We start from the raw sequence: 26,083 nt of genomic DNA on the forward strand, positions 1-26,083 counted from the left end.
AGGCCAAGCCTTTGCTGGTCCACATAATTGGAAGTCAAAGGTAAACCTACAATCATTGAGACCCCCCCTGCCCTCCTATTGTACACTCTGGCCTGTCACCTTGGCAGCAGAAAGTTCATGATGATTGTGCTTTTAATCAACCTGACCTGACACAGCAGTAAGCCAATTAAATGACACACACACACACACACACACACACACACACACACACACACACACACACACAAATTTGAAGCAATTTCACTGACTTACCATTACTCCACTGTGGCGTGATGTCCTTGAATAATTTTTTTGGGTGTGTATTCTGACAAGCACCCCCCCTCAATCGTCTGCTAAGGTCTTGTATCACGATGCTTCATAATTCTCTTCAATCATATACTCATGTCTGGGGAATCATTGCTGACAAAGCATCCTTTGATTCCAGCTCTGTTCAGTAATTCCAGGTAGGGGAAAGGAACATCAGATCAACGTGAATATGCAAGCACAGCATTTAATGACTCATCACGTTATTATGCAGTATATGTCAGTATCTATGCCCCTAAATCTTAAACATGTTTGCTACAATAATCCCCTTACAAGTCACTCATTACTCCAAGGATAAAGACAAGTTAAATAGATACTCACTGATGCACTAAGGATCACTCTTCTTCCTACTTCCTAAATTTCCTCTGTCATGGTGAAATGTATTTAATGTAGTTTCATAGGTTTTTCCAGTACAAAGCTTCCAATGTTACTCATTCCAGCTCTGCAAACCCCTGAAGGAAAAGGATAGTTGGTTAACAGGAGACGTGGGAGGCACAAACGGTACATTATCTATTTCGGTATTATCTATTTCCAGACATTCATAGTCCTAGATATTGGTGAGAAGACCACCATTTTAGACAAAGGGACATTTTTCTAAAACATGCGGTTCCCTTACCCTCCGCTCTTCAGTTCACCAGAATGAAGTGAACTTCTTCCCAAGTCCAGACAAAGCTTTGAGAACAAGAATAGGAGAGAGGAGAATATAAGAAAACAACCTAACCTAAGGAAGTGGCCAGAATTTCCAGTATTATATATATTACATTTTTGCCAAGGTAAGTCCTTTTACACTTTTGACACATTTGACACATTTGAACCAAAAGATAATCTGTAATTCATCAGTATGTATTCATGGCATTACCATCTCCCAGTTTTCCAGCCTGTTCCGCTGCCCCGCCTTGTAGAATTTTGCTGAGAACCGTATCCCCTTCAGCGGGCACCTGTCCTGCTGCAGCACTGCCAATACCTCCAGGTTTGCTACCGATCCCAACAGGGGCCGCCTTGGAGCCTGCCAACAACAAAACACATGGCTGTGACATGTTTGCTTGTGTGTGGTTTTATGTAATGGCGGAAGTGAATACTTACCGATGCCTGTGAGGGGTGGTGTAGCTATTTTGGGAGGCTGAGCTGCTGTTGAGACTGATGGTGTCGGCTTTACTCCTGTAGGAACTGCTGCAGGCGTAGCCTCAGTTTTTGCCTAGCAGAGCGAGACAGGGACAAATTTAGAGTTATGCATGGTTTTATTATTTTAGTGTTAGAATCCAAGTTACTTTAATGTGGATTACATTCTATATGTTCCTGTCAAAATAAGTATCCCTGTAATATTCTGTGTCCTAAGATTATTTCGATGATCAAAAGTGAATTTTTGATGGAGACAGATTATTAAATCAAACAGCAACAGCTTTCTTGTAGAAATAACAGCATTTTCAAGACTTCTTCCATAGACTTCTGAAGTTGCAGATCCTTTGGTTGGTGAAAAAAAACAAACGAACAGCAAGTACATTTTGTCCATGCAGGCACAGTAGTACGTAGTCTACTAACCACTGCGGCAGCTGGTGGCCCTGCTGCAGGCCCTCCTACTGGCTGGCGTCCTGGTGGTGGAGTTTGACCAGATCTGGGCAGCTGCTGTGCAGACGCTGGTCCTGCTGTGGCTGTTGGGGGCTGGTTGCTCTGCGAGAGCTGGCTGTGTTGTGGTGGTTGTTGCTGCTGCTGTTGTGCACTCTGCTGATGATGCTGTTGGGCCTGCTGAGTTCCATCCAGTGGCTCAGAGCCTGGATGTCTCACTGACTGGGCATGACCGCCTGAGCGCTGTTGCCCTCCATGGCCCTGAGGTGGATGCTGCTGCTGTTGTGGTGGTGGCTGCTGCTGCTGCTGTTGTGGTTGCTGCGGTTGCTGCTGCTGCTGCGACGGCTGCTGCGGCTGCTGCTGCTGCTGCTGCTGCTGCTGCTGCTGCTGCTGCTGCGGCTGCTGCTGTTGCTGCTGCGGTGGCGGCTTAGACGCTGCAGAGGGATCCTGTCTCCTGGAGGACGTGCGATCTCCCTGTGGCCTCTGGCTCCTTCCCCCAGTGCCATGGTGGTGGCCAGACACTGTTTCACGAGAGAAGTCGCCTGAGTTTCGGGGGCTTCCCTGGGAGGTACGTGAGTCTGGGCCACCTCTCCTCTGTGCAGATGAGGTGCCTCTACCCTCGGGGCGGCCAGATGGGTCTTTGGGATGTGTCCTGGTCGAACGGGAGGACCTGGGATCCTCTGCAGCATGTCTTGAAGAGCTATGTCTTCCAGTGCTGCCAGCATGGTGACGGTGGTCCCGCGGTGATGTGGAGGAGGAGTGCCGTTGGTTGTACTCATCCTGGGCGGAGTATTCCTCAGGAGGTTCATCATAATCGTGGTATGTGTGTTTACTACGCCTACCTGTCGATGAGTGACTTCCACTACCATGATGTCTTGAGCGATCAGAACGGGCCTCTCGTGGCTTTTCAAACCAGTCAGTCTCCTCTTGGCCCAAATGATAGGCTTTTTGAAACCAAAACAAAGATTATCAGTCAATTCTTCATACAGTAATAGGTGGTGAGGAGTACCATGCAGATTGAAGCCATGCAATGTCAAACGGAAAAAAGTGATCCACATCCTTGAGCCATGCACATTTTTTGCCATGCAACAAAAACCTAGTTTTACATCACAAGATACAACGTCACGATTAAAAATGCATGCATGCAAAACAGGCATATTTGATTTCCTTTAGAAGAGGGAATATTAGGTTGGATATATCGCATGTAAAGAAATAAAGCAAGGGTGATTCCACACTTGACATGCAGTCTCTTTTCAGTGCAGATTGATGGAGGGACGAGCACATCTCAAGTAGCATAAATTATTCAGCACCAGTTACCTTCACTGTCAGATACAGCACAGTGCATGTCATCCACAAGGTAAGGGTCATCTGGCTTATAGACATGACTCCTTGGCAGGTCTTTCTTGTGGTGGTCCTGCACATCTGGCAGAGAATGACTGGATCCATACTGGTTCCTCACATCATGGGCCTCTGATATGCCAGGGCCTCCTCCCATGCCAACCGGCTTCCCCACAGGGCTCTGTGGGCTCTCCTCCTCAGAATTCTGGTTGCGCATGGGAGGCCTTCCATTCCGGTTGTTTCTCTGAGACCGCTCCATGGCGTCCCTCTCATAAGATTTACTCCTGTGGCCTGTGGAATCCCTCGAGGAAATCTTGTCCATACCGTATCCAGTCGACCTGGACCTACCAGAGCTGTACATGCGGTCCTCCTCCTCAAGGCCCTCACGACTGGTGCTGTAATATTTCTGTTGGTCATAAGTGTTCTTCTTCATCCCATATGAACCATCATCTTGAAGCCTCTTGGTCCTTGACACAACTGTGCAGCTGCCACCTGTCGACGTTGTCATTGTGTAAGAAGCAAGGTCAGACTCCACATCACGTGCTTCCTCAATAGGGGAGAATTTAGAAATCTTCTGCTCCATTCCCTGCTTTCTGTGCTTACTACGTTTGGAGGAGACTACCGCAGGGGCAAGATTCTTGGAGGAGACTTTGTGAGTGCCAGAACCACTCCGTGTTGTGTGTTTGTAATCATCATAGTAATATGAAGATCCTCCACTCACTGTGGTGCTGGGGCCCTGGTAGCCTGTTGGGCCTGTAGGTCTACCATAAGCATCCACAGGCTCATCTTCAGGCCGGCCATAAGCAGTAGCACGTGCAGGTCCATTCTCACCGCCATAACGACCTCCCACAGGATGACCTAATGCATCTGTGGGTTGGCTAGTGCTGTCTTTTGTCAACTCACTTATGTCATCAATCATAACGTAGTTCCTGGGGATATTCTGCTCCAGGTTAGAGGTGTAGAGTCCATCTGCTGCATAAGCAGAGGTGGGGCTGTCAACAGAGTGATTCAGGCCAGGCTCAGGGGGTCGGTATTGCCCATATGCATTGCTGTAGACTGAGCCAAAGCTATTATCTGGAACTGATGTGGCCACTGACACGGCTGGGTTGCTGATCACCTCATAATTGGTGGGGAGTTTTTGCTCAAGGTCAGCCAGAGAGGTTTGCCGAGGTCTTTGGTGAACTGTAAGAATATCTGCCTGTGGTGGGTATGGGAGGCCAGGCTGGTAAGTGCTGTGGCTGGGGTAAGGAAGGCTCTGACCTGGCATAGGCTGACTAGGTGGATGGAAGCCTTGGTGACCATGCTGCTGCATACCAAGGTCTGGCTGATATGAGGACTGTGAATAAATTCGGGAGGTGTAGGATCCCTGGGTCTGGTAGCCAGGGCCGGGTGGGGGGTGGGGCTGGAATGTACCTGGCTGGGGTGCAGAGGATGAAGGGTACTGAGGAGGCTGGAAACCAATCTGTTGGTAAGCAGAGCCTGGCTGTTGTGGTGCTGTTTGGCTTTGGGGGTATGGGTAGGACATGTAAGATGAGGTTGATGGATACTGGGATGTTGCATTGATGTCATTGGTAAATTGGCTCAATGGTGCAGTGCTGGGCCTTGTCAGCAGACCATTAGCATCAAAGGTTGCTGTTGCAGCTGCCATTCGGAGGTTATTGAGCTCACTATCTGACATGTAGTCCCGTGCATCACCCATACATCGCAAATAAGCGAGTTCCCTCCTCTCTCTATCCTTCACCATGGTCTCCTTGCGCTGAGTGATGCCAAGCTCCAAATAACGCAACTTGGCATCAATCTCTTTTTCCTCCTCCTCCAGTTCAGCCTGCTGCTTACGCAGCTTAGATGACTCTTGTTCAACTGCTTTCAGCTCACTTAGTAGCCCTGCCTTGGTGACTCCCTGGTTAGGCCTGGGTAGGACCCTCTGGGGCATGCCAGGAGAGCTGTACATTTGAGCTGGAGTAACAATGGGGAGTGGACTCTCTTCTGGTGGGGGGCTGGGGAGCGTCCTCTTTACCTTTCTCATGAGAGAGTTCTGCTGCTGCAGGGAAACCATCTGCTAGGAGAGAGAAACAAAGATCAGCAAATGCTGAACTATAAACAGAATGTGTTTATGCAAATTAGACTCATTACTGTACACTGGGAACTTATAGAGAGGCTGCGATTTTCTTCATCCATAAACCATAGTAGAGAGCTGTGCAATTCAATCCACTGTCAGGCTGCCTCATGATAGTTAACAATGTATTACTATTACTTCATAATCGGTTCACATCACACAACAACAACAACACATGATTTAAATCCATTGAGGAAAATGCTGAACACTGAAGCCAAAGATACTAAATTACTTTTCCACTTCATTTTCTGTATTAGAGGTAGGTCACTGTGTGTTAATGCACTTCTGTAAAATGATAATCTTGCAAACAATATGTATTTGGGAAAACAGTTAACCCATGGTAGTGGAGAAACTTCGAGTGATTCTAAACTGTCTAAACAAAACAAAACTATGCAAAACATAGTCAACACATAATCAAACAGCAACATCTCAAATATTGAGCAAATATGTACCATTGCCAAACATGAGCTTGATCAAGCACTGTTTGTAAATATGCAATATATGAATATCAAAGTGAAACAAATAATACTGAAATACACTGCAAAATGTACTTTTGGTAGATAAGATGAAAGTTTATTATCCCGAGGGAAATATAGGTAAGTGTAGCATCAAATCTTTTTTTCCATATTGCTAATTTCATATTGCTAATTTCCATATGAATGTAATAAAGAAGATATGCACTTTTAGAAATATACAAGATTTTCTCTTAGCAAATTTGATAAATTATTCACAATAAATTACATTTAAGAATTTTTTTTAAATTGCCATTACTTACAAATGAGCTGTTTTGAGAAGTTCCATGGTGCCTTTAATTAGTATCCATGAGAGAGCACTAAAGCTTAGTGTTACTGCTACAGAGTATAGCTGAAATCTGAGCTCTGTTTGTTCCGAAAGCACAATTTTACACTAAGAGCCAAGCAATGTTAATTTACTTTGACCAGCTGCTAACAATCAGGAAGACAACAAAGCAATGCAAGTATTTCTCTACATAGTGTGTCCCTCTGGCATGTCTAAAGGGTTTGACAGATATAGAAGACGTGACAGAGAGCGAGGGAGAGAGCGAGGGAGAGAGAGAGAGAGAGAGAGAGAGAGAGAGAGAGAGACAGAGAGACAGAGAGACAGAGAGAGAGCTAGAGAGAGAGAGTATAATAAGGAAAAAATAAATAGGGGGAAAAAAAGCAGAAAGGGATGATGGGAAATGCTTTCCTGCCTTTGCCAGCTGCTCTCAGGAGAACATTCTGTCACTCCCTCAGTGCCAGATTCTGTGTGATTATTTGTCTCTCTCCACATAAAGCGTATCCTAAAAAATTGTTTTATATTTTACACTCTCATACAATAAAGAGACAACTAGTTCATTGTCTCGAAAAAAGTTCATTATTTCTGACACTTGTGAAATAATTATTAATTTAAAAGCTACCTATTGCTTTTTAATCTAAATTAAATCTAATAAAAATCCCAGAGCATTATTTGATTATATTTCACAATGCCCAGTTAAAAAAACAACTATGAGTCATAGACTGTCCGGAAAAACTTCAAGTTATGTTGTGTTTTAGATTTTGAAAAAATTAAGAGGTGTCAGGTGTCAGGAGACACTGGCTAACGAGCTGATGGTTTTCAGGGAAATGCAACATTTTAAGTACATGAATAACCAGGGTTACGATAGCCAGAAGAATAACTGACGATTATTTATCTAATAAATTATGAATAAAATAAGTAGCTCATACCTGACTGTTGGACATAGCTTGTTGATATGGAGAGAACCTGTTCTTCACAGGGTCTTCTGACGTGGGACTAAGAGGTTTAGGATCCGACATGGAGCGCTGGACACTTTTTATGGGTCTTGGCAGTGTCTGGTGGCGCTGAGGTGATTCAGCAGTAAAGGCCTTCTGCTGGGGTGTGACATGTGCCTTGTTAAGTTTCTCTTGGGAGGCAAATGTTGTCTCCAGCATGCGATGAGGAGATAGTGGGGATACTGGTGAGTACAGAACCTGGGGAGATTTGGGGGTCTGGCGGCACAGAGATTCATTTTGTTGCTGTGGATAGCCAATTTCCAGGGGATCTGGTTTCCTCCTCTCAAACTTGGCAACTCCTTGGAGTCTAGTAGAGGATGGATCACATGTGTTAGCACCCACCATATGTAGACTTGTGGAGTATGGACTGATTGTTGTAGGTACACAAAGCTGAGGGGCAACCACACCCTGAGATTGGGCCTCTGGTTCTGTCTGACAAGCCAAACTCTCTCCTTTCTGGGTCCTCTCAGGGGCTGCTATATAATGCAATAGGTCAACCTTCGAAGTCTCTGCCATAGTTATGTGGATGGCAGGTGATACTCTGCCAAGCTGGTCAGGCTCTGTCTGGCATGATGAATCATTAATGGTTTGAATAGCTATACTTGCAGAAGATACTTTTGACGACCCATCTGGTTTATTCTCAACCGTAGATTCAGAGTGCTTGGATCCTCGTGAACGCCTGCGGCGTACTGGTTGCTGGTCCCATTCACCCTGATCTTCCTCATCTGTCTGCACACTGCAGTCTGCAATTCGTCTTGTTCTCCTGCGCCTGTTCATAAATCTATCCTCCCCGTCTTCATCATCTGTTTGCACACAACTGTCTGCAATCCTCTTTACTGAGTCTTCCTCTTCACCATCCCTTAGCCGGGGCATGGAATTCTGCTTTTTCATTAGCTTAGGATCAGCCTGTTTGTCACTGTTTCTCAAAGACATTTCAGAAGAAGAACTATGAATGGGCCTAGCAGCCACCACTGCTTGGACCACCTGTCCATCCTGCCAAAACTGAACACTTTGTCCATCTTGCTGAATTACTCTTCCACTCTGATCACATATAATAAACCCTTGAGGGCTCCCACCTCCAACAACTACACCTTGCATAGCACCCTGTGCTGATGTTGCTGCTGCAACTGCTGCTGATGCTGCTGCTGCCTCTGCTGCTACTGCTGCTGCCTCTGCTGCTGCTGTCTTTTGCCTTTTTTGCTCCTCCAACTGCTGCTGTAGCTGATGCTGCAAAGACTGAATCTGTTCAAGTTGCATTCGCTGTTGGGCCAATTGTTCCCTTTGCATAATGAGCTGAGTCTCTCGCTCCGCTTGCTGTTGTTGTATGACTTGCTGTTTAATTGTTTGCAGCTCTTGAATCTCACGCTGGACAAGTAGTTGTTCTTTTTCCCTGTGTCGCTGGAGCTCCATACGATCTCTTTCAAGTTCATCTTGAAGTCGCAACTGCCGTAATTTCTCAAGTTCAACTCGCTCTCTTTCTACTTGCAACATGTGCTCTTGTTGCTGACTCAGCCTCTCTTCTTCATTACCTTTTGGTACATCCATTGGAGGGGAAAGTTTGGAGGTTGGTGCTGCTATAGCAGTGATGTGGGGGGCTGTTGGTAGCTGGGCTTGTGGCAGTACTGTCAGTGGTTGAGAGTGAGGGATGGGTTGGACTTGAAGCTGGGTATGAGTCAATGACAAAGGTTCAGTTTGGGGAGGAAACTGCTGAGACTGCATTTGGGCCTGCATTGGCTGGATAGAAGGCTGGCAGAGAGCTTGGGGGAGGGATGTGGCACTCTTTGAGGTAATATGAGTGTGGTCTTGTTGTTCTGCAGCTGTTTGCATTCCAGATGCTAATACATTTTGTGCCCCTACATTTTCTACAGACTGATTTGGTTGTATGGTTGCAGATGTATGTACAGCATCACTTGTTAAAGACCTGCCAAGGTACACAGGAGTGTCCTGCAGTGAGCTGCTTGTAGCAGATACACTTTCTGGTGGTGGAACCGAAGTAGGATATTGGTTTGAAGGGGGGTAGGGGTATGGTCCCTGTGTTGACAGGGTCATTCTAGGAGTCACTTGAGGCAACCTGGTAAGGCTAACTAATGGTACAGGAGTTACACTGGTAGGATATGGTCTATATATTCCTCTTGGCATTGGTCGCAACACAGAGGAAGGCTGGGTTGTAATTGGCAAGGTAGAGGCTATCGGAGTGTTTATAGTGGAATATATCATGCCATCACCTCCTCTCATAGTAGCAGGGTATAAGGCGCGTATACTTGCTTGTCTAGCATTTATTAGGTTAGTTAGGGTTTGGCCATTTGCTGTTGGTCTTCCATCAGGGCCATAGAGTAGATTTGCTCTCACTGTTGCTAGGCTTTGCTGTAGATTTAGCCTACCTAAAGATCCACCCCTCCCTGCCCCATATGGTATATATTCAGGATTATTTCCATACCGGCTTCCAAACTGGTCCACTGAATTAAGAGCTGCACACATTCGACTAATCTCCCTGGCAGTAGTTGCACTGTACTGTGCCAGATTAGAATCCTGTGATCCTGTGATCCCGTATTCAGAATTTATATTTGACATGGAGCCATATCGACGCATGGGTAATGGAGAACCTGAAATGTCTCCTTGGTGACGCAAGTCAGTGTAAGATCCATACTGTGCTCCGATACCAAGGTATCCACCATCATAAGCCTGATTCAAACTGTCAACTTCAGTTGCCATACCCGCATGGACATTAGTCTGATAGTGCTGTGGACCAGCATCAGTTATGGAGGGAAGATTAGTTTCCGACATTGAAGACTGCATTCTTCCTGAGGGAAGTAAGGGTGGTTGGTAGGTTGTATGCTCCTCTGATTGTCCTTGTGTAGCTGGTGCTTGATGTTGCTGCTGTTGCCCGGTATTGTAGTTTGGTGGATGGGGAGGGTGGGCAACCTGAGTGTCGGAGGCTGGGATTTTTTCAGATGATGCTGTTGGAGTCTTCTGCGTGACTGACCCTGAACAAGAACCAGCAAAGGGTAATTTGTAAACGACATCACAACAAGCCACTTGGTTTTCTGGTTTTATCTGCCCAGTAAGATCCAGGACATGGGGAGTAGGAAGAGGGTCCTCACGCTTTACCAATTGAGTCATTGTGCCCCCTTGGGATGTACTATTCTCTTCAAGTTGCACCACCATGACATGGGGCCTACCTGTGGACAGGTTCATTGCTGTGGGCTTATTCTTTAGCTCTATAGCCGATCCACCATAGGTCTCATGAGGGGAATTCAAAACCTGAGCCACAGACTCTGACTGTGGAGTCAGTAGGGGCACTCTTGGAATGGCACTAGCAGTCACAACAGGCTGGGCACCGATTGTCTGACTCACTACAAGGTCTTTTTTCAACAGCAATGGCTGCACCTGATTAGCCAAGTTGTAACGAGCAAAAGAGGATTGTTGTTGATGTTGCTGAAGCTGCTCCTCAAGGAGCTGCTGCTGATGCAGGAGCTTCTGCTGTTGTAACTGCAGCTGTTGCTGTTGTATACCCAGGTTTTCAAGGCAGGCATCAATTTTAGGTATAGATGGGTCTGAAATTGGTGGCTTATTCTGGGTTAAACACACAGGTGCTCCAAGCTGGCCCAGATCTACACGATTTTGCTTAGGATCTCCATATATCACTGGTTGCTTGGTTTGGGACATGAACATAGAGCCTGCAACTGTGACACTAACTGTGGTTGGTGTTGATACAGACACATGTGGTTGCTCTTGTGCATTCAGGTTCATGATAAGAGGTTGCACAGCTGTATGACGACCAGATGACTGCTCTGTTCCAAAAGAGTATCTCCTTGTGTCAGATGCCAGGGAGGTTAGGTCCATCCCATGATCTGTCATTATAATTGGGGCAGCTCTCGGTGGAGCTCTCAAATCCACCACATTACTGCTTGAATGCGTTTGCCCCTGTCCGACAACATTTGAAGTGCCTGGAACATTTGAGATTTTACACAGAGATATATTTTCCATAGGCAGTGATCCACCACTATGAGTGGTTGTTGTCACTGTGCTCATACCAACATTTACTTTTTCTACCTTTTGAGTCTTATGCAAGGAATGCTTAGGAGAATGCTGTGGGGACGTTGGGGAACCTGTCAAAGAGGGATGTGAGCTATACAAGGTTTTACAGTTGCCCTGTGTAGGTGATGACAAAGGAGAAGTGGATGAATTTACAGTGAGGGGCTTGGCAGGACTAGTTGTTTCAGAACCCAGTGTTATCACCATTATTGGTGAATCTTGAGAGGACTGTTGTCGAGTGAGACGTGGTGAATTTGCCCTATGAGGTGCATGAGCTCCATGAGATGTTGCAGCAGATGGACCACCAGGCAATGATGGCAGATGTCGACCACTAGTAACACCACTGGGCCGCACCGGTGACGCGTGTGTCGGGCTTTGTGCTGGAGAAGTACTAGGGGAGACTGGGGGGCTAGGACCTTTGAAAAGGGAGAAGACTTTGGAAGTGAGTGAAGATGCTCCAGCTTCCGGGGATGCTGTCTGTGCTTGTCTCTGGGAGCCTGTTCTGGTGGTGGTAGGCACAGCACTACCCGTTTGTCGAGTTGTGGCAGTCTGACTAACTTGGCCTTTAGTTGTGGCAACCCCAACAACACCTTCAATTTTGGCACTCTGTGTCATCATCCTGTTCTGGGTTTCTTTTGATAAATGCTGTGCTGCATGAATTCCTGGGATTCTAGGGTCACTTCCAGTTGTGGAGAAAGTCATAGGTGCACTGATCTGGGTGGGGCTTGAGCCAGGGGTTAAGACAGTTCCTGCTTCCAGATGATGTGTACCATCAGGCAGAGGGGCACCTTTGTGCTGACTGCTAGTTGGTTGTCCTTGCTTCTGCATGAGCTGTGCTTTTCGCATCATCTCCTCATAGACTTCCTCTGCACTTTTTAGTGTTTTATCAGGTGGTGATATTGCTGATGTCTTTTCTGTAGGAGAGTAGAGTGAAGTGAAGGTAGGAAGGTTATATTCATTTCCTGTCTTGTACAGCTTTCCACCAATCATCTCAAACCCTTCTGCCTCAGAGTCCATGGAAGGTGAATATTCAGAACATGATGACCTGTGAAGTTCCTCCATCTCTGCTGCCTGTCTCAGCTCTTCTGTTGGAGATGCATCCTCAATTGGGGAAAGGTTACTAGGAGGAGTTTTGGATCTTTCCCTGCGCCTCTGTGCACGTAGCTCCTCTTTATCTCTCTTTGTTTTCCGAGCTGTGCTTCGAATCCTCTGTTGCTCTAGATCTCTCATCTGTTCCTGTTCTCTAAGTAGCTCTTCCTCCTCTCTTAGTTCATCTTCTTCAGATGAGTCCTCAATAGTGGGTAGCAGTGGTCCATGGGACCGGTGTCGAGCCTTCCTCTGCTGTTTTGCCTCCTCTAGTCTCGCCCTACGACTAGGGCTGCTGTCACTGTCATCTTCCATAGAGGATACAGATGTGGGGGATGTTCCAGAGGTGTAGCTGGGAGTGGTGGCAGGTAATGTGGATGAATATTCCCCCTTGGACCTCTCCTCTGGAGAACCAGTAAGGCTCTCCATCTCCAGCTCTGGTTCTCTTAGGTCATGCTCAGTACTGACCTCCATGTCCCGATTATAGCTGTTGGTGTTGTTCAGCTCAATGGTCTTAAATCGACGAAGGCCTCCTTGGGAAGCCATTGAAACATCCTCCTCTTCATTTGCTTTATAAGCACCTTCTGTTGCCTTAGTGTCCTCCTCAAAACTACTAGAATGTTGAGAAAGTCGCCGTCTCTCCTTCCCCAAATCTCCAGTTGTTTTATGTATCCTTTTAGTTTTCTGGTTACCATATTCTTCTTGTTCTTCTTCATCTGCGCTCATCTCCAGAATTTGCCTCCTCATGAACTCCTCATCTGAAACATCTTTATGTGACTTCTTCTGTCTGAGGGGCAATGGTGATAGACCACTTTCACTGCTGTCTTCAACATAGTCATGGCGCAGTTTGCAGCTGAGGTCATCCTCTGATTCTTCCCTTGCTGCATCATCATCAGGATTATACTCCCGTTCATGTCCAACAGACAGTGAATGTGGCCTCTGTTTCGGGTCTAAGGTAGCCTTTGACTCCAGTAGAGGCTTCATGGAGCTCTCCAGCTGTGTGATTTCAGAGGAGATAGAAGAACCTCGTTCATTGAGCTTGATTCCCTCCTCACGGATGTGGCCTATGATCTCCCCCTGAGAGCTAGATATCCCATCAGAGGAGTAGCCAGTATCACTTAAACTCTGTGTACTTGATTTTTTGCAGTCCTGAGGAAAGAAAGGAAGAAAAAGGATAAGGTCAGAAACAAGAAAATTCATGGCAAGCTATTACAAGCCTCAGTGCACACCTTGTATGTGACTACTTCACACGATTCATCAGCAGTGACATTTCAATGAGCATTTCTTGCAGATAATAGGGATTCAAATTAAAGCACTAGACCTAACACAGACGTTATACAGTCCCTAGTACTGAGATATTGGCAAATCATTACATTGTGAAGAACAAAATCTTACTCAAAGCATCCAATATATATAATATAGAACAACTCAAAAGTAAAATCAACCCAAAACGTTTTTATGGTAGGTGATTTGGTTGTAGATATTGCAGAGCTTTAACTTTGCCTGCAGTTATTATGCAGCAATATACAGTATCTATAATTGATGAAAAGGTGACAAAATTTATTTCAGGGTTGTATATTACTTTACAAAAATCACAACAAGAATACACTGATCAGAATTTTGGTGGTGACTTGCATATTTATAAATGGGATTTGTTTTGAATTTGTATTCTTTCTTCCTACACTTTTATTATTTGGGTTTGGGTTGATTTTGCATTCATATTATGTACACACAAATGGATAAATAAACGGATACAGAAAGTGAATATAACAGACAGTTGAACAACATTAACAGACAAATGTGGTTTGTTTACATGCTCGATAGCCATCTTTGATGCATTCTCCCTTGCATTCTTCGAACCGTTGAAGAATAAAGAGAATTCATGAACATGCTCAGAATGTTACAAATGCATACAAATAAAATAAATGAGTATAAAATAAGGTGTCAAAATGGGGCAACAGGCTGATGAGAGGGGGCCATTGGGACAACAAAAGATGTAAATATGGTGATGATGATGATCATGAAGATGGGGGGAGGGTTAGGATGAACATGGGGATTATATAAAATATTTTACTCAAAAAAGATAGACGCTAAAAATTAACTGACAACTGGATAAAAATGATGATGTGGTGGAGATAATGAGAAGTGAGAAGATCAAGAAGTAGGACAACAACAAGACTTTGAAAGTAATACAAACGCAATGATGACAAAGTAAGTGCAATAATTATGACGTGATGAAGAATTCAAGCAGAAACGAAAAGAGATGGAGATTATAAACAAGATGATGGGGATGATGATGATGATGATGATGATGATGATGAGAAATGGATACAATTATTAGAATGGAACGATAAATCAAATTGATGATTCAAGAGTAACAGGTGAAGGCGAAGAAGTTGCAGGTAGCTCACTTCGAGGTGTCTTGACTTCTGCATATCTTCAGCTATCTTCATGTCTGTCTCTGAAAGTGCCTTCTTTGGTGTGGTCTTGATGTCTTCTTTTTGAGATTTCGTTGGGACTTTAGTCTTCTCCTGGCTCTGCTGCTGTTTGCGGGTCTGGTTGTTACCTGAGGGTTTAGACTGGGGAGGTGTTGTTTTCAAAGGGGTGGGAGAAGCCTTGGCATGGTTCAGGGCTACTTTACCAGGTGTAGATGATGTCTTGTTGCCAGAGGGATGTGAGGCTCCCTTAGTCTGACCAGTGATCTGAGCAGACCCCTTTGTCTGAGATGGCCCTTTGGCCTGGCTAGCGCCCTTCATTTGATTAACAGACTGAGCGGGGCCTTTATTTTGAGCATGCGACTGGTTAGGACCTTTTATCTGACCAGGTCCCTTACTCTGAGGAGTGGGTTGTGTTGGACCCTTTGTTTGAGAAAAGGGTTGGGCAGAACCCTTGGTTTGAGGGGAAGTTTGACTGAGCCCCTTGATTTGAGATGGTGGTCCAGCCTGTTTCACAGGAGAGAGAGGGCCACTTACTTGGGGACCCGTTGGTTTCTGTAGCTGCTGAGGACCGGTTGGCCTAGGCCCTGAAAGCTGATTGGGCCCTTTCTGCTGAGGTGCTAGTTGATTGACTGGAGCAGGTGGGCGGGGGGATCCCACTGGTTGTGTAGCAGGGGAAGGAGTATCTCCCAAGCCTCCTGACAGAGCTCTCTGGGTCTGGCAGTTTAAACACAGCCATTCTTTCTTCTGAAAAACAAGAACCAAAAAAATAGTTATTTAGGTTTAAAAAATATTCATGAAACAACAAATTGTTTTTTGCAACAAACTAATTAATTATGCAATGAACACCAGCAAGAACACCATCAAACCAAAAAGATTCCCTGGGGTCGTTTGAAGTTCTTCTACAGTATATAGTACTGCAGTCTTATAGCTATTACATGGACTTGATGTGATCAAAGGTGATGTGGTTGGTCTCTGCTATCAAGTACACAGGGCCAGCAATAACAACAAATCAAATCATTTAATTATGAGTGATCTGACATCTAAATACACAAAAGGATTGTAAGCATTGGTTTTTGCTGATATTGACAGTGGAACACGTCATTTATCTGGTCTGTCAATGAGGTAATAATGGAAAGTTACAGAACCATAAATGAATACATAAATTCTAAAATGTGTGCTTCATTAGCATGAAATGCCAAGGTATAATAAGTGGGTATTTGAAATCCTCTTACAACATACATCATCTCAAGGCCTAATCGTTTCAATATTAAGCAGTTTCAAAGAGACAACACAGAGAAACGGTGCTATGTGAGAAAAAATGAACACGATTGACTTGGAGGAGTCCAACTACCATAAGACCTTGAGAGTCGCACCAATATGCAGGATTTGTCCTTTGACAAATGTCCTCACTGAGCCCCATCTTAGGCAGTGGTTATAGATCCTGATGCTGCTAAAAATCGAGACAAAAACCTATCAAAGACAGGATATTAGTATGAACAGATTCAATTTCAAGTCTATGCAGCAGATCAATGAGACTGCTCAATGGAATGAAATGGTTATATTACAGGTTATGAAAGCTGAAATGAGAGGTGGTGGAACCATGTTTGTAACCCAGCCCTCGGTTTCTATGATAATCATCTGTGGCTCAGGCCCGGAGATGTGGCATTCTTGTGTCGCAGTCTCATACAATAAAACAAATCACCTCATAAAAACCTCTATTGCTGATTATCATCTGTCCAATAAATACTTTCTTTCATTGATGCCATACTTCAAAAGCGCAAATACAGTCCCAGAAACAGCTGATGAATAAACACAATGCAGGTGTTTGATGATGGTATCAGAGGACATCTTTACTGCAGTCTAACAACTCATTCAAGATCCCAGTGAGGGTCACAAACATGTTATTTACTTTTTCATTATTTTTTCATTTCCCCTCAGATTGCAGCCATCACATATAATCAAATATATATCTGTCAAGGATAATCAAGTATTTTTCACTTTTCTTTCAAAAATTCACACATGGAAGTCACAAGGACATAATTGACTCAGGAAGGAAAACCCACATCATGAGCAGGAGAAGAGAGATGGACAATCTACAGATGCCAGAGGCCGGCATTTGACAAACAAGTCTTCAGTGATAAGGCCAGACTGCAAGCCACAGCATGCCTTCTTTTCATCTTAATGCCAACTGTGTGTCGAGAACTTGATCAGGTTCTGTGAGTGCAAGATTGATTATTTGTTCCTCTGCAGGCAGAGCTCATTGTGTGGGCTTTCTTAAACAAAAACCTTTTTTTGTGGTTGCTGGCTCAATGTGTACAGTCAATGCAGAAACTCACGGGCCGCTTCTACTAATCTTTCCACAGAAGCTGATTTTTGGATACAAAGGAATGCACGACAGTTGATGGTGTGAGTGGTGTGGGTGGCGGGGTAAAAAAACAAAATTCAAAACCTAAGAGCTAAAACTGAGTGATAAAATGATGAGGGAGGTTGAAAAAGAGGAAGGAGAAGACAGAAAGTGGTGGGTTGTGGTGGGATGGGTGGTGATGATGTGGAGGCGGAGAACAGCGAGGAAGAAGAAAAGTGAGGAGGAAGGTGATGCTCACAACCAATGTAACATTAATTACTGCATACTAATAACATTGCCAAAAAGTCTGTTCGGAAAGTTCTGAAACAGGCTCATATGGTGTAATTTTTGTAATTGTTTAGTTCAACTCACAACAATATAAGTCAAGTCATCAAGAATACAACGCTTTTTAAATAGTTTTTGATATTTCTTCAAGACACTAAGCAGCAGATTTCAACAACTACATTCACATATTCAAATAAAGCTTTTGTACAGAGTTGCTCCATCTTATGACTGTTAATGTTTATGGATAAGTAAATATTTCTGGGTTACATTGCCTTTACACTGCAATGGCAATATCTACTTTTGATACAGGCAGTCTACATCACTGTCAATCTGTGTATAATAGAGCAGAACATTAATTAATTCAGAACTCATGTAGTGTTTATTCAGCTGAGTTCATGGCAACATAGAGCAATGTCACTAAATGATGTATTACAGAATATTTATGTCGCCCTTATGCCACATGAATGATCAAATATGCAGCTCATGCAAATTATGAAACAGCATAATTCTATATGCAGAGACATTCTGAGCATCCGCTTACTGTGTAAGATAAAGTTATATGGTAGAAACCAAACATATACCACAGCTCACTAAAGAAGTTACATTATAATTACTGAACTGATTATTTTTAGTGATGCTATTTTTTGGAGTTCAAGATAAAACGCTTCATCATCGTGGCCAAATCCTGCAGGAATCTGTCGTCTCAAGTGAAACAACAACGTGCGGATGGAGCCAAACAAAACAGCCTCGATTTGTTTGCATCTCTCTCAATTGCTCTACTGAGAAGCTATATATAAATGGGTACAGTACTCCGAGAAGTACTAGAACTACCATCTGTGCTGGTCCTTTCATGTGTAAAAAATCGTTTGCAGAAAAAATAAGTATAACCAAATGCACACACTTTTATAAACATATGCATGCATGCATAAGATAAGACATTGTTCTAAAAAAAGAACAACCCCAAACTCAAGAACATCCTTGCCCCTGAACTCTGGCCTCCCAGCTAACACTTTAAAACAGACAGTATTATTTAAGCATGTCCATAAAAGAAACACCTAAAGAAGATATTTTACGAAACAGAGCAGCTTTCTTCCTGCCATGCCGGCCTTGCCAAACTCCCCTCTTTGCTCCTGAATCAGCACAACATCCCTGCATGGGTGAACGGCAGAGAGGACCAAGGCCAAATCGGAGCTGGTAGCATCAAATTATTCATGTAGAGTACTTTTGCTCGTACAGCAGCGAGCAACGTGGGCTGTGCTTTCCACCACCACCCACACTGTGTGCAAAAAATCTGGTCTGTGTACACGACTGAAAAACAGGCAAACCCTCCACTTTGCCACTGTCTTCTAAAGAACAGCAGTTAACAGCTCTGTGATAAAAATACAAAAGAAGCTAAAGAAAAAAATAAGAAAGCAATTTAATTAAAGCTGAAAACAATTATTTACTCTTTCTGTTCTCGTCTTACTGCAGCACAAAATCAATCGACAGAGGCGGTCTCTCTCGAACATGTTACAGATGCACATTGGCTACTGTGTGAGGACTGAACCTGCATCACTCACAGACCTGCTGGCCTCAGCATTTATTGTCACCAACCAAAAGCAAAGCAAAGCAAACCAAATCACCAACCGCAAATTTGATATGTGATCTCTTGAGTTTTCTCTACGACCAGATGAAGCGTACAGTACAGAGCTGTTTCATCAACTATACTATGGTGTTTCAGAAGCTTATCCAAGGTCAGTGTGTATCTGTGAGAAAAAATAATTCCACAGAAAAAGAACGTGTGTCATTTAAAGTCAACAACCATTATGTAATACTTGTGTTATCTTTACATCATATTTTACAGCAGCAAATAATGCCATAATTAAACTGTAAAAGAAAAGTTAATCATGTATGGTGTGCATTTAGCATATAGCATGCTTCTTGTTTTTGTAACCTGTATATGTGCACAGATCTTGAACCAAGATGAGCAAATAAAATAGCAACTTCTAAGGATTTTTGGATTATAAGTTTGTTGCGTACTTCAGAAGGTGAAGGTGATTCTGACAAGAGAGACAAAAGTGAATACTGTGTCAGTGGTAATGTCCATAACCGGAAAAGCTACCCTTTCACTGTCAGAGTAATGAGAGATTGAACACGGCAGGTTACCACAAGGAAAAGGTCAGAGAGATTGATCCTATTCTCACAGATTGATCACGCTCTCAGCGGAGCTCGCTGAGACATTACAGCCCTGATCGTTCACATTGTTAAGTGTGGGTCTGTGTTCACATGAATACAGTCACAAGACAATGCAAGTCTGTGCAGGATTTGTTTCATATTTAAAACTAAATGTGGTACAGCCTCCTTTATAGCATTGTCAACAAATTAACTATCCTGAATGTAAAGTCCTTATAACAGACAAAACTAAAATAAAAAGACAGTGAAACAACAACAACTGAACAACTACAGTGAAAGACAGAGTAGAGGTGCTCAATCTGACCATCCTGGTGGTTTGTTATAAAAATCCACCATCATCCATCTACAACCACCACTAACATGACCTGCTTCATATTTATGTGGCATGTTATGTACTGGTCTAACTATGCATCTGTCTCTATTTGTAAATGTTAAAGACAAAAAGTCTGAAAATCGGATGTAAAAAGAAGCCAAATGCTTAGAGGCAGCAGATGGCAAACTCCAGGCTATAAAGGGTGTTCTTGAAGAAAAAAATAACAATGATATTAAAAAAAAAGGAGCCGACAGCTTTTGACTTCAGGCAAATATGCACAGAGCAGGAAAAGTATTAATAGGAAAATATTTATTTGAAACGGGAGTAATGAACACTCGAAGTGTGACTAGATGAGTCTACATTCACATACTAGTCAATCAGTATAAGACTACACACAAGATATAAAATCAACAAACACATTTCTGTCTGTTACGATTATCTAAGACAGTGGTTCTAACACTGTGGTATGTGTTCCGTCAGAGGTACTTGCAGCCCTTCCTGGTGGCCTACAAGATAACTGTAGACATTTTTAAATCTTTGGAAATTCTGTTATTGTGGCAAATTATTCAGTTACGATACAAAAAGTGGGAGAAAAACTTGAATATACTATTTAACTAACTAACTAACTAACTAACTAACTAACTATTTAATTAAGAATGAAATCACTGTTAATAGTGCATATAGTATACATAATGGTGTTCTGTACGGCAAATATGATGTATTTGTGTTGTTTTATGGTGAGGTGGCACCATTGGTTTGAGTAACGACCGTTCAACAGATCAATTTTCCAAAACAAGTCACTGCTGTCCTGGCTTTCCTTGTAATAACGCGACATACGTTAGTCACCTCTGCAAATTTTAATTCAGCCATCAGGCTTTGAAATGCCTCTGTGCACATCACATATAAATAATCGTATCAACACATTATACTCTATGTGTTGTGCTGCAGTTATTTAATGAAATGTAAATGCCAATGATTCTTCTATGTGAGGAAGAGTCATAAATATACCGTACACTCCGTGGATGTTTTATTCTTTACGCAGCATGGATAATAGTCACATTACCTCTGGCCTTATTGTATTGAGCAATAGATGATAGTTATGTGACACTTTGTCTTTCTAAAAATCCTTTGTGCACGTATTGTACCTCTCCACTGTATGTTCAGCTCTGAACACTGAGCCCAGCTCCTTCTCAGGAAAAGCTTTAACACTTCCTACCCATAGAGGGAGCCAGAGAGAGAAGAATTTCACAGAGAGAAGTGCAACCCTGTGGGAGCATACACACCCACACATGCACACCATAACATGAGCGCGCAGGACAGAAAAACAAACTGCACACATGGGATGTCAGATTCAGGCACCATGTATATATTATATTTATATTATTGCATAGGGGTGGGCTGCATATCAATAATCTTTAACCCTTTCAATAGCTGTCTTAGCGCTCATATATAACAAATATCAAGTCATATATGTTACACCCAGTAGGCCCCTGATCCAGTTTACCTCTGCACACACATAGATGTGAACGCACATACACGTGTCAGTATATCTAAATATGTTGATCACCTAAGCCATTGTTACTGACAATGTTACCTACGCAACTTCACTCTTGCCCTCTCACTGTCAGTCAACTCAGCAAGACTCTGGCTCCCACAAGGTTTCTCTGTCAGAAACCAGAGCACCAAGCTGTGAGCAAGAAATGTCAGCTGTCATTAAATGCATCATATACTTCAGGTGCAAGGTAAAATGATCAAAAGCAGCATAACGTTTCATTGTGAAGTCAAAATATAGCACGGAATTACTGTTAATGTGCCACATTAAATATCACCTATTGTAAGGGGTAATTAAAGCCATACAAATAGAATTTTTCATCAATGCACAGCTACAATAAACATACACACTCCATACGTCATCCTTCATAAGTAATCCTATCAATCCTTTGCTGATTTAACTACAGTTTTACTTCTAATGGACAAACTCAATCTATTCTGCCTATAATGTGATAACTTTCCTATCCAAACAGCTTCAGACTGAACCCACCTGGCTATAAAACGTGCAATAAAAGTGATGCAGCAACCATGTCCAACGTTCAAGGTACGGACAAACAACTCCAATAGAGGATAACAACAAAGGCAGAAATCATAATAATAATACTTCAAGTTGTGGGTCTCACAGAGATTAATGAGGCGCACAACAGGGGAGGTCATAATTAATTAGCAAGGTCAGGGGAGCAGAGGGTCAGAGTGAATTATTAACTACCACACACACACACACACACATGCTGCCTGTTCTGAACAGGTGAGAACAGAGTGAGAATTACGTTAAGGGTGAACTTAAGGTGAGTGGGGAATTGTGTCATGCATGAGTTCGTGGCTTTCTCTCTATCTCATACACACACACACACACACACACACACACACACACACACACACACACGTATATTATATTATATTATATTATATTATATTATATTACTCACAAACCAGTCATATGTTATGTAGAAGTCATATAAGATATCATTTTGGTTGAAGAGAATAGCTTTTCATTTCTACATTCACCTCACTCTACTCTCTTAAGTTGACATGACCAAGACTCAATCCAACAACTACTTGGCGAATACATTAATGGGATTCAGACTTTAGTTTCTGCCAAAGTAGCAATAAATGCTCATCACATAATCCCATAGCTGTAACTGACATTGTCATTCACTTCAACCCTTGCATGGCATTTTGGCATCGTAAAATGACAAACAGATCATTAAATGTTGCTGATTAAAAGGGATTCATCCCTGCATTAATGATGGAGAATCTAGCTACTTTGTGACTGTTCGCTGTACTTAAAGCGCTTCATATCCCTCCACTGTTGCTCACAGTAAGTGAACAGTAGTTAAAGACGAGCAGGAGCACACTGCAAAGCGCGGGAGAGAGTACCAGGCTACTGCCACGCCATGCTGCGGCTGTGACAGGCTCGTAAAAGTCAGCAGGTATATATAGGTTAATCCTTTGGGACTCCTTCAATAGGTGCCACGTGGTCTGGCCTGTGGATTAGAGAGAAAATGAAGGATCATCCACCGCGCAAGCAGGACTCAACCAGAGTCACTCATTCACAGATCAGTGTCCCCTCTACTCAAGATAAGTGTACCAATTACAGTTTGATTGTTTTCACCTCACCCTTGTGTGTTTTCACATAGAGCAGCACAACCAGCAGGAGATAGAAACAGTAATTTATGAGTGGTGGTTGATATTTTTAGCCTTCTCTACAACAAACAACAACAATAATCCAAACAAAGTTGAATTAAACACATTTAGCAACAACACTGTTGTGAACTGGAGGAGGATCATTATCACTCGGACCAGCTGGGACAGATCACATGTCTCACTTTACTGTCCAGTTAAGCACAGCAGCTGTCTGTATGTGAAATAATTGCTTTGTCAGGCTGGACTTGGGTTATCCATTAGAGTGTGTTGCTACAGGACAGCTGTGTGTCATCTGCCATTAAGTGTGTCTCCGCTGTCACTCCTGGGGCTGAATGGCCGAGGTCGGGTAACGTTTCTTCTTTTTATTTACTGATTCTGTCTGTTTCTGTTTGTTTGTTACACACATTACCTGCCTCAGTGTGCAGCTTCAAAAAGGATCCCACAAGACCTTTTTGTCATAACGCTTTTAGTTCTGACACAGATATGAACAAAAATCATACCCAGTCATTTGTACTGTTAAATCAGGTGATGTCAATGTGCCATGCAGGAGCCATTTTTGTAGCTTATTCTATCGGAGGCTGCACGGAGCTGAAACATATCCCAGGATCCATTAGAGGGCAGAGCAATCACCTACTTGTTTCTCAACTACAGTGAAGGGTCCAAGGCTGTGGTTGGTAAAATGAAAATGTTGTAATTCTTTCTCTTGTGAAGGATATTGGTTGTATAGTTAAGGCTCCATAACCCGACACCAGGTCCTAACCATAACTGTAACCCTGATGTTTGAGTATTCATCAGTTTTCTTAACTAAATTAATGTTTATCTTCCTCCATATTGGCTGTGGAAAAATGATGCAGTGCACTGATTCATAAGTGATGCTAGTCACCAGTGTATCACAGGACTGTAAAGGATGTGAGACAAACACATTCACACCTTTGTCTAACCTGCATGTGTTTGGACAGGAGGAATCCAGCATAGGCACTGGGCACATGTGCACAAACACGCTGGAGTAATGTATGTTTTGTAATGTTAAAGTGCAATTAATGTACTTACATCACTAATGGATCACTTTTAATACATTTTAAAGTAAAGTATAAAGTACAGGTAAAATATGAAATATATCAAATTTAGACATTGGTTGTGTATACTTGCACATAATTGCAGTATACTGTGTGTTGTGTATATAGTGGTTAAACATACAGTGTTGTATTTTATGATTCTGACTACACAGATTTAGATGAATTGAATTTCAAACATACTAAGGAATACTGTTTGACATATACACCATATACATCCACACAGACAAAGGCTATCTTTAGTGTATTATACATTGTTATGTAAATAACTGTAAGAGCATTGTAATGTGTGGGGTGTGTTCTCTTTGTGTCTGCGTGTGTTTCCTCTGCATTCTCCTGTAGGTGAGTGTTTGTGACACACACTGGCATAGGTTCCTGCCGCCCCATTATGTTGCACAGGATTGGATTGGGTGGATTAATCTTTATGGGACATTCTACAGTGGCAGTTGTGGAATAAATTCCCTCCACACCCCCTACCCAACCACCTTCATCGCTCAAAGGGCTGAAATCTTTACAAGAAGATGGGAACAATCCAATATCCGGCTTCACACACTTCAGGAATTCTAAGATAGCATTCAAAGGAGGGCTAAAGCTGATTCATAGTTTTTTAGGTCAGTCATTTTGCCTAACACTGCCTCTGATTTGCCCTGGAAATATGTGGGATGTGCTGCAGTGTTTAGTCTTCTGCAGTCTGGCTATAAGACAGCAGCATTCTGCTCAGCTTAGTGTATCAGTGAAAGCACCTGCAGTGTCTCTGTTAATGCACTGACTATCTCTATAACTCCAACACTTAGATTCTCAAGCTACCTGCCTCCTTAATTGCACTTCATTGTCATATTTCCTGCCTCGTTCTGCCTTTCTCCACTGTTGAAGTCTTTAATCAAAATACAGGCTTCATTTCAGATTACATTAGTAAGATTACATTCCTCTGTGGCTAAATGAGATTTAGTCAAATATATGCACTCGTCAGCATCAGTGTGGTTTGTCAGAGGGGGATAGAAACATGGAAAGATACAGGAAAAAAAGGCCGCAGCAAAAGCAACTTTAATATCTAGGCCTATCCGTATTCCCAAAACGTTAAATGAGCTACAGCCAAACTTTTTTTACTCTGGACTTGGCAGCTAATATCAAAACAAGCCTTGTGTTTGGTAGCATATGTCTATCTCCAGGACAAGTTAATCAGCCTGTCTACTCGGCCCTATTTCATTTTAGATGAGTTTCTCAACACTCCAGCCAAACAAATCTGCAGCAAGCAGCCAAACAAACACAATGAACGCAACTCACATTTATCTTTCAGACAAGTTAGTCAAGCCGTGCTCTATCACACATGTAAGGGCAGTTGGGTTACTTAAATGAATTAAGTTTGGACAAACAACTTTACAGAAAGAAGTCCAGCCGAAATGGCCTAACTGCTGCATTCATCTTCCAGACAGCTTGTTTGCTGCGGCTGATTCAAAGCATACATGTTTAAACTGGGTAAGTGAGTCTGAAAAGCCGCAGAGCATCATCAACTTTGACTTGTTTGCATGGAATGAATAAGTAGGAAATTCGACAACAGGAAAATACATTTATTTTAGATGCATTTTTAGAAGGAAATGACAAACCGTTATTAATATTCAATGCCCGATCAGTGACATTTCATGGATAGAGTGCGGATATTAGGACGAGCTGGGCGCAGCTGTTGTGGGCAAACTCTTGTTTTCTCGTTTGTTGATGTTTCAAGCAACAACTCATCTAGATGTAAATGACTTTCCACTGATCATAAAAGCTACATTAACTTGGTTGAGGGCTATCTGAGCCATTTACGGGGCTGAGATGTCTGTGAAACACATTCAATCTCCCTTTCTGGTCATTCAACCCATTATAGCTATTAATTGAAGGAATGGAATTAGAGTTATATGTTTTCTTTAAGGAGAGATTCTCAGCTAGTAGATTTATCAGATGTTGCTGTGGTACCAAAATATTAGATTATGAAGTGAGTGCAGAATTGTCATGTAAAACAACCAGTTAAGAAAAGCTCTACGTACAC

At 42.9% G+C, this 26,083-nt stretch overlaps 1 protein-coding gene across 1 annotated transcript in view; it reads right to left on the reverse strand.

Moving 5' to 3' along the window:
• Positions 1-666: 666 nt before the first annotated feature.
• Positions 667-26,083, reverse strand: part of bsnb (bassoon (presynaptic cytomatrix protein) b) — a 51,051-nt gene continuing 25,634 nt past the window's right edge. Inside the window, exons 4-12 of the mRNA XM_076156800.1 lie at positions 14,643-15,413; positions 7,045-13,380; positions 3,184-5,263; positions 2,234-2,810; positions 1,843-2,152; positions 1,387-1,498; positions 1,163-1,309; positions 920-975; positions 667-755 (exon numbers count right to left, since the gene is read on the reverse strand). Coding sequence (XP_076012915.1) covers positions 935-975; positions 1,163-1,309; positions 1,387-1,498; positions 1,843-2,152; positions 2,234-2,810; positions 3,184-5,263; positions 7,045-13,380; positions 14,643-15,413 — 10,374 coding nt within the window. The 3' untranslated portion in view covers positions 667-755; positions 920-934. The remainder of the gene's footprint in view (positions 756-919; positions 976-1,162; positions 1,310-1,386; positions 1,499-1,842; positions 2,153-2,233; positions 2,811-3,183; positions 5,264-7,044; positions 13,381-14,642; positions 15,414-26,083) is intronic.

This window comes from Genypterus blacodes, unplaced genomic scaffold, assembly GCF_046128005.1.
Source record: "Genypterus blacodes isolate CSIRO-AG114 ecotype Tasmania unplaced genomic scaffold, CSIRO-AGI_Gbla_v1 ptg000070l_1, whole genome shotgun sequence".
Lineage (NCBI taxonomy): Eukaryota > Metazoa > Chordata > Actinopteri > Ophidiiformes > Ophidiidae > Genypterus > Genypterus blacodes.